The 13,708-nt window shown below is 37.4% G+C and overlaps 1 protein-coding gene across 1 annotated transcript in view; it reads left to right on the plus strand.

The window, feature by feature from the left end:
• MND1 (meiotic nuclear divisions 1) overlaps positions 1-13,708 on the plus strand; it is a 64,168-nt gene that overhangs the window by 8,906 nt on the left and 41,554 nt on the right. Inside the window, exon 4 of the mRNA XM_047091904.1 lies at positions 3,097-3,245. Within this exon, the coding sequence (XP_046947860.1) occupies positions 3,097-3,245 (149 nt within the window). The remainder of the gene's footprint in view (positions 1-3,096; positions 3,246-13,708) is intronic.

Genomic DNA, 13,708 nt, shown 5'->3' on the forward strand with positions numbered 1-13,708 from the left:
GAATGGGGGAGGGGCAGAGAGAGAGGGAGACACAGAATCGGAAACAGGCTCCAGGCTCTGAGCCATCAGCCCAGAGCCCGACGCGGGGCTCGAACCCACGGACCGCGAGATCGTGACCTGGCTGAAGTCGGACGCTTAACCGACTGCGCCACCCAGGCGCCCCTATTCTTGTATTTGTTAAATGTGACTTCATATCTTTACATGGTGTAGTGGTTTTCTAAGCTTTTGTAACAAATTACCACAAACTTGGTAGCTTAACACAGTAGAATTTATTCTTTCAAAGTTTGGAAGCCAGAAGTCTAAAATCAGGGTATTGGTAGGGTTGGTTCTTTCTGGAGGTTCTGAAGGAGAATCTGTCTCCTGCTTCTCTCCTGGCTTCTGGTGGCTGTCAGCAGTACTTGGCTTATAGACACATTGTTCTAATCTCTGCCTCGTTTTTACGTAGACTTCCCTTTTATTTTCTCCATTTCTATCTCTTATAAGGACATATGTCATTGGATTTGGGCCATACCACCCTAAAACATGGATGATTTCATCTGTGATCCTTAACTGCATCTATACAGACCCTTTTTCCAAATCAGGTCATATTCACAGGATTTGGGGGTTATCTTTTGAAGGGTCACTGTTAAACCCCCTATATATGGTGTGTGTGTGTGTGTGTGTCTATATATATATACATATATATAGACATACACACATATATATGTATATATATATGTATTTAAATCTTATTTTCATTGTATAAGCTATACACGTTTATAAGTAAAAATTGTTCATAAGCCCTCTATTCTGGGATCACCACTGTTAACATTTTGGTGTTATTTTGGTGTCTTATTCTTTGGTTCTATTTGTGTATGTATGTATGTATCCTGTCTTTTTTTTTTTTTTGAGGGAACTGTCCTGTATATGCAGTTTTGTGTTCATGCATTTTTCATATAACATTATGTCATCTATATTTCATTATGTCATTTGCTTAAAGAATGATGTGGGGTGCCTGGGTGGCTCAGTTGGTTAAGTGGCTGACTCTTGATTTCTGTTCAGGTCATGATCTCACAGTGCATGGGATTGAGCCCCTCGTGGGGCTCTGTGCTGTCAGCCCCAGATTCCCTTTTTTCCTCTGTCTCTCAAAATAAATAAATAAACTTAAAAAAAAAAAAAAAGATGCACAACATCTGCATCTCCTAATGTTTCATTCTGTGACCACCCACTATACCCTAATTTGCTTAGCTTGTTACCTTTTGTTGAACACCTAGGTTGTTCACAAACTTTGCTGCTAAAATTAATGTGTAACATACTATCTATGAATTTTTTTCTAAAAACGTGATTTTTTAGGGCAGTTTTAGGGTCATAGCAGAATTGAGTGGAAGGTACAGAGATATCCCATATGCTTCCTGCTCCCCCACATGTAAAGCTTCTCCTGCTGTCAGCATCACTCATCAGTGGTCCGTTTGTTACAGCTGACACATCCTAATCCCCCAAAGTCCATGGTTTGCATTGCATTCTGTGAGTTTGGACAAGTGTATAATGACACGGATCCATCATTATTGTGTCACGCAGAGGATTTTATTACTGCCCTAAAATCTCAATGTGCTCCACCTATTCATCCCTTTCTCTCCTTACCCATACTTTTTTTTCCTCCCCCACATCTCCTATCACTTCATTAGGAAATGCTCCTAGAAATAGAGTGGAAAATAGAGACTTGTGTAGTTTTAGACATTTAATACATATTCTCAAAGTGCCTTCAGGAAAGGCTATTCCAAATTATATTCACATTCATTTCTCAGAATTGTGTTTTCATTTTTAGAATCGTTGACATTTCGTTTCACTTCGTATTTCTTTACGAGTGAGGTTGGATGTTTTGCACATTCGGTGTCGATTTTTTTTTAAATTTATTGAATCTTTAGTTTTCTAATAGATTTTATTATATTTAGGAATCTGTAGAAAAAATTAAAGTGGACATAAAAATATGGATAATTTCTCAGTACATTTTACTTAATAGAAAGTAAGAATTGTTCATGAATTTCAAATAAAGTCATATTTGACTTTACATTTTTATATGCTACTTTTGAAAACTTTCTGATTTTTTATCTTACCCTTAACCGTAATATTCAGTTTATTGTTTTATTGTTTAATTTTTCACAAGTTTTTTTTTCTTTTGTTAGTTTTCTTAGCAAAGAAGGCAAAACATGTTCATTGTTGGAAAAAATAAGAAAAATGAACAAAAAGAGGAAATAAAAATTGCCTCTTAAAGAGATAACTTCTGTCACATTAGTACATATTTTAACTTTATTTTTTTATATTTTATACACATTTTGAATGTATATATATATATCCATGCCATTAAATATTTTATAACATAAATTTAATGATTGTATAGTATCCTGTCACAATAAATGCTTTTTTTTTTTAAGTTGTTTTTATTTATTTTGAGAGAGAGAGACAGAGAGCAAGTGGAGGAGGGGCCGAGAGAGAGGGAGAAAAATCCCAAGGAGGCTCTGCAGTTTAGCACAAAGCCCCATGCAGGGCTCAAACTCAAACCGTGAGATCATGACTTGAGCCGAAATCAAGAGTCAGACGCTTAATCGACTATGCCACTCAGGCGCCCCACAATATTACAAGTCCAGTTATTGGATTGGTTTCCAGTTTTTTGCTATTGAAAACAGTGCTTTGACAAGCATCCTTATGCTTGTCTGTCATTTTCTTTGGCTGAATTTAAAATAGTGGAATTTCTACATAAAAGGTATGCATAAATCTAAGGTTTTCAATATATATTGTCATATTCTCTACCCATGATGAGGGTACTCATTACCCTAAATCTTTTATGATATTGTAGTCAAGAAATCATATGTCATTGCTTTATTTTGCTTTCTTCAGTTATTAGTGGGGTTAAACATTTTTGTTTATTGACTGTGTATATTTTGTTTTTGTTCATTGATGTACTTCTGTTTTTCCATTGTAGTATTTTATTTTTATTTTTAAAAGCTCCTTTGTTAAGTACCCCTTCTGTAATACTTATTGCAGGTATTTTCCTAGTTTTTAGCCTTTTAATTGTATAGGATGTGTCTTAATGTAGTCTTTAAAAATTCTCTCTTTTAGCTGCTATGTCAGTAAAAGAAGTCCTTCAAAGCTTAGTTGATGACGGTATGGTTGATTGTGAGAGGATTGGAACGTCTAATTATTATTGGGCTTTTCCAAGTAAAGCTCTTCATGCAAGGAAACGCAAGCTGGAGGTTCTGGAGTCTCAGGTAAGCCACCACACTTAAAAAAATTATAGATTTGCTTTGTAAGAAAGAAATTTGTTTTTATTTCATCTTATGTGGTTTCCATTAAATTTTTAACATGCATTATTTGATTCAAAGTCTAGAGATAATCAACATCTCTTTCTTCCAAACAGTACAAGGATCTTAGAATGTTTTAACCTTCATCTTCCCACATCATGATATTATTTTATAATATTTTAGTTCCTTTTAGGGTTACAGAAAAAGGGGTGGGGAGGTACAGAGAGTTCCCAAATGTGGTTGACCCTTTAACAACATGGGTTTAAACCTCATGAGTTCACGTATACGTGGATTTTTTTTTATACATATGGTACTGTAAATGTATTTTCTTTTTCTTATAATTATCTACATTTACTTTTCCCTAACTTACTTTATTGTAAGAATACAGTATATGATAGCATAAAAAATATGTGTTAATCAACTATTTATGTTATTGGTAAGGCTTCTGGTCAACAGTGGGCTATTAGCACTTACTTTTTTTTTTTTTTTTTTGAGACAAAGAGAGCACTAGTGAGGGAGAGGGAGAGGGGGAGAGAGAGAGAGAGAGAGAGAGAGAGAGAGAGAGAGAGAGAGAGAGAGAGAATTTCAAGCAGATTCCATGTTCAGCACAGAGCCCGATGTGGGGCTGGATCCCACAACCCTCGGATCATGACCTGAGCTGAAACCAAGAGTCGGAGGCTAAATCAACTGAGCCACCCAGGAGTCAAAAGTTGTATATGGATTTTTGATTGCATGAGGGTTGCCCCTAACTTCTGCATTGTTCAGTGGTCAGCTGTATAGTTTTCTCCCACCATCTGAAAGTGGAGTATTCCTATGAAACTTTTTGTGAGCTAAAATGGTGTGAAGCAAAAAAGCAATTACCATTAACCTATATGGAAAAAATCTTTGAGTGATTTTAGACCCCAAAAGTAACCTTTCTTAGGCTTTTCTGATACCTTAGGGCACATCTTGCTAATGGAGGCACAAAATACATCAAAGTAAAGCACAAATGCTCATAGACACAGTTCGATGCTATGGAGCTTGATGCTGACATGCTGAGTATAGTTCCCAGGGAAGGAGCTTGGGGCCACTCTCACTGCTCTGGGTGCACGCTGCCTCCATAAGGGCTTGCTGCAAAATGAATGCTGAACACTCTTTTTGCTTTTTATCTTTTTTTTGTAAAAGCAAAATACCCTTCAGATTTCTCTCAGCAAAAATAGGTACTAATGTAGGTCTTTCATAAAAACAAAGTGGTATAACATGAACTTTTGAAAAATGGGGACACCTGTACCACCCCCTACACCCCACCAAACACAAAATTTACCCTATTATTTACATTTTGTGTTAGTGTTGTACATGTTATAATTGATGAGTCAGTATTGATCTCTTGTTATTAAATAAAGTCCATACTATATATTAGGGTTCACATTTTATATTGCATATTCTGTGAATTTTGACAAATGCATAAATGTTATATATGCACAATTACAGGATACAGAATGCAGGATTCCAGAATAGTTTTACTGCCCTAAAAATCTCCTGTGCTGGAGTTATCCCTCCATCCTTCCCTCTCCCCTAACTCCTAGCAACCACTGGTATTTTTACTGTTCTGTAGTTTGCCTTTCCCAGAATATGATATTGTTGGAATCGTACAGTCTATAGCCTTTTCAGATTGGCTTCTTTCACTTAGTAATGTATATTTAGCTTTCCTCCATGTCTTTTGGTGGCTTGATAGCTCATTTTTTTTTTGATAGCTCATTTCTTTTTATTGCTAAATAATATTCCATTTCATAGTTGTGCTGTAGTTTGTTTATTCATTCAGCTATTAAAGGAAATCTTGATTGTTTCCAAGAACATGCATTTAGTCTGTACTACAAGATTCCAATACATTTTAATGAAGTATTTTTTTATTCTTTTATGCAACTGAGGGGGTGAATTACCATGTGGAATTTATAGTGTAGGTAAGAAATGGAACTTCAGGGAAATAGGCAATGGACTTGTTTTGGAGTGAGGCGAGGAAGAATTCTGATTCTCGAGAAGATAACAGGACCAGGAAAAGTTAATCAAGAATAGTAAAGGAGGGGGGCGCCTGGGTGGCTCAGTGGGTTAAGCATCCGACTTCAGCTCAGGTCATGATCTCACGGTTCATGAGTTCGAGCCCCGCGTTGGGCTCTGTGCTGACAGCTCAGAGCCTGGAGCCTGCTTCAGATTCTGTGTCTCCCTCTCTCTCTGCCGCTCCCCAACTAGCACTCTGTCTCTGTCTCTCAGAAAATAAAATAAAAACGTTAAAAAAAAAATTTTTTTTTTAAAAAGGAATAGTAAAGGAGGGGCGCCTGGGTGGCTCAGTCAATTAACTGTCTGACTCTTGGTTTCAGCTCAGATCATGATCTCATGGTTTCGTGAGTTCTGAGCTCTGTGTTGGGCTCTGTGCTGGCAGCATGGAGTCTGCTTGGGATTCTCTGTCTCCCTCTCTCTCTGTCCCTTCCCCACACACACTCTCTCTCTCAAAATAAATAAATAAAGTTAAAAAAAAAAAAAGAATAGTAAAGGAAATGAATTTATTTCTGTTTGGAGGTAACGTGAGATTACATTTCTTCATAGGAAAATCCTCCTGAAATACCACTGTTTAAAATGTTGCTCATGGGTTTAAGAAGTTTAAAGAGTTAGTTTGTAAGGAGCCCTCTGTCAGTCATTGTTTTTAACTATAAGCAATGCATATTAACTCTGGCTGACATTAGCAGAAAAGGAATTTGTTGAAAGATACAAGATGGATTTGCAGAATCACTGGGAAGGCTGAAAACCCAGTTCTAAAAGTAGGCAGGAACTGAGGGAAGGTACACAGCCAGACCACAGCCAAAGTCGCACCATGAAACCTGTCTGGTGAGGATTCTGCTGCTCCAGAGCCATGAACACTGCACCTAACTCTACTGACATTGCTGACCTCAGAAGATGATTCCACTGGTGCTTCTGACTCAGGCTGAAGAACCAGATGTTGCTGCTGCCAAAGAAAAGAAAACAAACATAAAAATCCCTCAAAAAACTTCTGTCCCAGCTACCAGTCACATTTTATGGAGGTACCTGTGATCTGGCCAAGCCTGGGTTACATTCTCACACTCTAGTTGCCAGGGGAACTGGTGAAATAAGTAATTGGGGTGTCTAGTTTCTTTCTTTCTTCTTCTCTTTTTTTTTTTTAAAGTTTATTTATTTGTTTTGAGAGAGAGAGAGAGAGAGAGTGCAGAGGGAGGGGCAGAGAAAGAGAGGGAGAGAGAGAATCCCAAGCAGGCTCTGTGTTATCAGCACAGAGCCCAGTGCAGGGCTCAATCTCCTAAACCTATGGGATCATGACCTGAATCTAAATCAGAGGAGTCGGATGCCTAACTGACTGAGCCACCCAGGTGTCCCATGGAATTTCCAGTTTTTGTGATGAGAGGTAGCTGCCTCCTATTGGTACCAGCAGTTCCCCAAAATAGGAAGGTAGTTTGAATGCTGAGTAGCACTGTCTCTCCTACCATGATATTTGTAAAATAAATCAGGAGAAAAAAACTGGAAAAGAGCATAGGACTTGGGAGTCAGAATAATAACAACTAAATTATTGAATACCTACTGTCTTCTGTGATAACTATCCTAGGCACTCAGAATCCATTAGTGGGCAAAGAATGGAAGCAGGGAAACCAAGTAGGTTAAGTTATTGAAATAATCCAGCTATGAAATAATGGTGGTTTGGACCAAGGTGGACGAAGCCCACTTATCCTTGCCTTAGCCACAGGCAACCAGTAAGCTACTTTCTGTCTCTTGTAAATTTTCTTGTTCTGGACATTTCATATGAGTGGAATCACAGCATGTGTATCATTCTCAACTGGCTTCTTTAATTTAACGTAATGTTTTCAAAGTTTGTCCATGTTGTAGTAGAAGTACTTCATTCCTTTTTATGGCTAAATAATATTCCGTTATATGAATATACCACATTTTGTTTATCCATTCCTCAGTTAATGGCCATTTGGATTGTTTTCACCTTTTGGCTGTTAATATGCAATGTTGCTATAAACTTTCATGTACAAGTTTTTGTGTGGACATTTTTTCATTTCTCTTGGGATTTGCTGGGTCATATGACAACATGATTAGTTGTTTGAAGAACTTCCATACTTCTTTCTAATTTGGCTTCACCAGTTTCCATTTTTACAGTGCATGAAGCTTCCAGTTTTACTACATCCTTACTGAAATTTATCATTACCTGGCTTTTTTGACTTTAGCCATCCTAGTGGTTGTGAAGTGGCATCTAGTTACGGTTTTGCTTTCTATTTGCCTGGTGACTGGTGATGTTGAGCATCATTTCATGTGTTTATGGGCCATTTGTATATCTTCCTTAGGGAAATACATATTCAGATCCTTTACCCATGTTTTATCTTTTAAACATGGTGCCACATTTTTTCCATGCTAGGAAACAACATGCATATTTGTCACTCAGCAATTTTTTGAAAAGTTAATCATGACAATTAAAACTTTATACAGGGTAATATACTTTCAGGTCTTATTGCATTTTCCTGTCTTCATGGTTTTTTGTTCCTTTATCCTCTTTGAGAATTCCCTTGCTCTTCCTTTCTACTTAGCCAAATTCTAAACATCTCTCTTTTCAGAAACCTTCTCAAGGCCCCATAGCTTATAGTAGGTTTGGCCTTCTCTAAACAAACTGTAATATTTTTGGTTTTACCATGATATAATGTATTGCTTTGGCTCATACTGCTGGTTGCCTATGTAATGAGCACTGCCCCTTTCTTCTTTACTAACAAAACACTTTGTTGAGGCAGCAGTGTGCCTTACTTAAAAAAAAAAAAAATGCTCATCTTCCCACACTCCTTTGCAACTAAGGGTGGCAATGGAAAACAGTTCTGATGAGTGAGATATAAGTGGAAGAGTATCTCTGAGGTTTGTAGGAAAGTGTTTACTTTCCTGATAAAGGCAAAATCCCTTCCCCTTCTTTTCCATAGTGGACATGAGATCATATTGTAACCCTACAATAACATGCATTAGGATGGAGACCTGTCCCTTAATGTCAGAGCCTGAATAGAAAGGGCTTGGGTCTCTGGTGGCATTTTGAAATGCTGCACTAACCTTGGACTGTCTCACGTCTGGACTGTTTAATCCAGTTTTAGTCAAATGTTCTGTTACTGTAGCTGAATGTGTTCTAAATGGATATAATTGCTTTGAAGACTTTCTTTTATATAAATGTGACTTAGATTTTTTATTAGTTGTCTTTTACTTTGTAACAAACTGTGTACTCCAAAATTTTGTGGCTCAAAGAAACAAACATAGATATTTCACAGTTTCTGTGGATCAGGAATCCAGACATGGTTTAGTTAGGTACGTCTGGCTCAGAGTCTCACATGAGGTTGTAGTCTGACAGTTGGCTGGGGCTGCGTACTCATCAGAAGGTTCATCTGGGAGAGGATTAACTTCCAAACTCAATCATATAGTTATTGGATTTAGCCCTTTGAAGGCTGTTGGACTGAGGGCCTTAATTCCTTGATAGTTTTTAGGCAGAGACCTCCGTCATTCCTTATATCCTGGGCTTCTCCATAGGACAGTTCACAGAGCAAGCATGTGGAGAGTCCAAGGCAGAAGGACACTACTGTGTTTTTTTGTAACTTAATCTTGAAAGTGACATCTCTTTACATCTGCTGTAGTGTGTTTTAATGAAACAAGTCATTAAATACAGCCCAGTTGCAAGCAGAGATTACAAATGGGCATAAATAGCAAGGGGCAGGGATCATTTTGGCCATCTTAGAGGATACATACACAGATTTAAATTTTTTTTTAACTTTTCATATGTATAAGTCTTCTTGATTAGTTTTTAATTGCTTTAATGAAGAATATTTGACATTCAAAAATTTCTCATATTTAAAGTTTATAAATTGCCAAGTTTTGGCATATGTATACATCCATGAAGCCATCACTACAGTTAAGGTAATGAGCATATCCTTCATCCCTAAAAGTTTCTTTATTCCCCTTTTTAGTCTTTCTCTCCTGCCCTTCGCTTCTCTGCACTGTTTCCCCTGCCCCCATCCCTAGGCAACCACTGATTTGCTTTCTGTCACTATATTTCCAAGAGTTAAAAAAATTTTTTTTAGTGTTTATTTTTGAGAGAGAGCGAGCGAGCATGAACAGCAGGGGCAGGGAGGGGAGCGGAAAGAGAGAGAGAGAAAGAGAGACACAGAATCTGAAGCACGCTCCAGGCTTTGAGCTGTCAGCACAGAGGCTGATGAGCGGGGCTCAAACTCAAGAGCTGTGAGATCATGTCCTGATCCGAAGTAGGACATTTAACCAACTGAGCCACCCAGGTCCACCCCCCCTTCTTTTTAATTTTTTAAAAATATTTCTAAGAGTTCTTTATATAAATGGAATCATACAGTAATGTATTCTTTTTTCCTGGCTTCTTTTACTGAGCATAATTATTTAAAGATGTATCCATGTTGCTGTCTTATTCATTTATTTTTATTGCTTAGTGGTGTTCCATTGTATGGGTATATGACAGTCTGTTTAGCTGTTGATAGACGTTTGGGGCTTTTGTGTGTTCTAGTTTTGGGCTATTAGAAATAAAGCTGCTATAAATATTTGTGTACAAGCCTTTGTAGGGACATATGTTTTTATTTATATTGGGTAAATACCTAGGAATGGAATGGCTGGATTGTATGTGGCAAGTTTATGTTTAACTTTTTAAGAGATTGCCAAACTGTTTTCTGAAATAGTTGTGCCATTTTACATTCCAGTCAGGAGTGTATGAGTTCCTGGTCTCTCCACATCCTTGTCAATACTTGGTATGATACCCATTCTAATAAGTATATAGTGATATTGTGGCTTTTTTTCCGTTTCCCCAGTGACTAGTAATGTTGAGCATCTTTGCCTGTGTTTATTTGTCATCCATAAATCTTCACTGACAAAGTGTCAGTACAGATCTTTTACTTAAAAAAAAAAAATTTCTTTTTGCCTTTTTTAAAACTTGGGTTTTTATTATTGAGTTTAGACAATTCTCTGTATATTCTGGGTACAAATCCCCTCCTAGACAAATGTTCTCTGAACTTTTTTTCTACCAGTCTTCAATTTGTCTTTTCATCCTCTTAACTAGTTTTTGAGGAACAGAAGGTTTTAATTTTGTTGAAGGCCAGTTTATCAATTTGTTTCTTTATGGTTGGTGTTTTGGGGGTATATCTTACCTTCTTCTGGGCAATTATTTGTGCCTGAAACTGGGCATAACAGGTGCTGATTAAACATTTGTTGGTTGACTTCTTGAGCCAGAGGAACTCTTTACCTTTGAGGAAAAAACAGCCAAATGTACGTTTTTTATTTCTTTGCCTCTGGATTTAGCATAATATCTACTTAGCAAGTGGGGGAGCTTGGCAAGCCTTAAGAGAAGTAAAGAAGAGATCTAGTAAGAATCTCTAGTACAGTGAATCTATTTTCAAAAAGTGAACTTAATATCACTGTTTGTTCTGAGTGTTCGAGGAATAGGATGTTCTCATTAGTTACTGTCAATATATCCCTCTTCCTACAGGTCTGAGAGTTGGCATCAAATGTATTTTGTGACACACCCTTCCCTCCCCACCTCCATTGACAAGTTGGAGGTCAAAGATTAATCTTACACACCTGCTCAGAAATCAGGTCAAGTCAGAGATGTACACCTAGGCAGTAGTCCTATACCCTCTGTTCTAAACACTCCAGAGGTAAATGAAAAACATGATTTTGATATGTCATTTGTAAAACGTTGATAGCCTTTGACATTTGCTGTATATAGTTATTAAAAAACAAAAACAAAAAGCCTTAGTGCCTTTTCACTGACCGAAACCTACTTTATTCTTTAACTAAAATTTGAGATGGCACGTCAGTATCATTCTGTGCCCCTCAACCATGGTTCTGGAGATCGCTTATCATTTTAGAGAAGCAATGTGGCTCAATGGAAAGAGAAGTAGTTAGAAATCAGACATGGATTGAAATCACAGCTTTACTTCTTACTGGCTGTAGGATCTTAGAAAACTTTCTTTAGCTCTTTAAAGCCTCAGTTTCCCAGTTTGTAAAATAGAGAGATACTTCAAAGGGTTGTGATACAGATTAAGTGATGTATGTAAAGCCTGGCGTACTAGGTACTCAGTCTATGGTAGCCAACAGATTCAGCTAAATTAGTACTCATCCACGATATACTGTAAGTTTATTTGGTCAGTCAGAACAAATATTTGAGGGTCTCCTACGTGCAAAACATTTTACAAGATCCTGGAGGTAGTTTGTAGAAGTTAAGATTTGTTCCTTAGAAGAAAGAACTTGTGGGATGCCTGGGTGGCTCAGTTGGTTAAGGTGTCTGACTTTGGCTTAGGTCATGATCTCACGGTCTGTGGGTTCAAGCCCCGCGTTGGGCTCTGTGCTGATAGCTCAGAGCCTGGAGCCTGCTTCGGATTCTGTGTCTCTCTCTGCCCCAACCCTGCTCTTGCTCTGTCTCTATCTCTCAAGAATAAATAGACATTAAAAAAAAAAAAAAGAAAAAAAAAAAGAAAATATGTAACCTGTGCTAAAGTTAAGAGTGAAAGTGTAATATGGCTAGTTTCATGAATGAATGGTAAGATTAAAAATGCTTCAAGAGATGGTAGGATTTATATAAAGATAGAAGGTACTTATTTAGTGTGACAGTGAACCAGATTCCAAATTCAAGGTTGTACTGAAGGATTAGTTTATTTGGCATATTGCCAAAGTGAGAGGTTAACTTCTTTTGAGTTTCTTGTTAAATGACTTCCAGATTAGACAGAGTGAGGGAACTCTAAATTTTCCTCTTTCCTCCCTCCCACTCTTTCTTTCTTTCTTTCTTTCTTTCTTTCTTTCTTTCTTTCTTTCTCTCTCATTCATTCATTCATTCATTCATTCATTCATTTTGTTCTGCTTTGGTTCTACCAGTGATTCCAATCATGTGCAGGAATGTATTCATCTCTTGAGAATGGACATTCTTGTGGTAGATCTGAAAATTAAATCAGGAAACATTTTTTTCTCTCTTGCCTTTAGGTTATATATATTTATCATTATTAAAGACAGTCTAAAAGCCTCATGGTTATAATTTATGTTTTTCTTTAACATCTTCTAAGATGGCACATAAGCCATCAACTGTTTGGTGTTGCATTAACTGCTTTGACAGATAGGACTATATGCCTGCTCTGTGCACACACTGTTCTAAGTTGTTTGGGCAGTATGAAAATAATAGAATGTGTGTTTCATGTTGAATAATTTACACTGTACTTGGTAAGGCAAGATAAATACCTTAAATAGTTAATTAACTTTTTGTGAAAAGACATAATCAACTTCCAGTTTATGTAAGAGTAGTGCCAAATACTATCTTTTCTATGGGTCCTAGTTATATGAGTTTAGAGGATGTAAGATTTTTATAAATCCAACATACTTAAAAGAGAATTCTTAGAAATGATTATTTTGAGCTGCAGGTTAAGTAGATTTTGATGGATGGAGGGGATTCCCAAGGGGGACCAAGGGGACCACTGATTCTGATGTTGAAATGGCAGCCAAAATTCATTGAGCACTTAGCCAGGTACCATTTGAAGAGTTTGTCTTAGCCCATTCAGGCTGCTATAACAAAATAGTACAGACTAGGGAGCTTATAAACAACAGAAATTTGTTCTCACAGTTCTGGAAACTGCTCAGATAGGAGCACTCTTCGGGTCACCGGCTTCTTATTGTATCCTCACATGGTTTAATTGCTTGGGCACTTTCTGGAGCCTCTTTGTATGGCACTAATCCTATTCTTGAGGGCTCCACCCACATGATGTGAGCACCTCCGAAAGGCCTTACCTACCTAAGGTTATCAGCATTACCTTTGGGGTTAGGATTTCAATATAGGAACTTTGGAGGGAGGACATAAAATTCTTACCATAGCTGAGCTTTTGCATACTTTGTATCATTCGACTCTAAAACTACTGATTCAAAATGCACACTTTTAAATCTTTTCCCAAAAGGGATACCGTTTCCAAGATGCTTTTGTTTTTGTGTCCATGGCCCTGTCTATCCTTCTAGGACTCCCCATTCTGACTTGAGTATTTCTTTTCTTTGCTGCCATAGCATCCTGAGTGCGTCTCCAGTCCACCACCCTGTGCTGCAGGTGTTTACTTGACCCTGTCACTTAGTCAGCCTGCATCCTCAGGACTCAGCAGTTCTTGGCATATGACAGGTGTTTGATGAGCGAGTGAGAATTGAAGGAAATGAAGGATATGAAGTTAGTTCTAATGAGACCATTCACTGATACAGAGGATTCCATTAGTGCTGCAACTAGTCTATGGAGCAGTTTTTAACTGATTTTTAAAATTAAGGGGTCAGAATTATGGAAATTATCCTTTTTATTTTTTTTAAATTATTTTGCTCTGCTAAGATCTTCCATAGTTCTTCATCCAAGTTCTGTTTTACAACCCATTTAT

Source organism: Lynx rufus, unplaced genomic scaffold (genome assembly GCF_022079265.1).
Source record: "Lynx rufus isolate CCGP_SWC_20201006 ecotype Redwood Valley unplaced genomic scaffold, mLynRuf1.p SCAF_3, whole genome shotgun sequence".
Taxonomy (NCBI): Eukaryota; Metazoa; Chordata; class Mammalia; order Carnivora; family Felidae; genus Lynx; species Lynx rufus.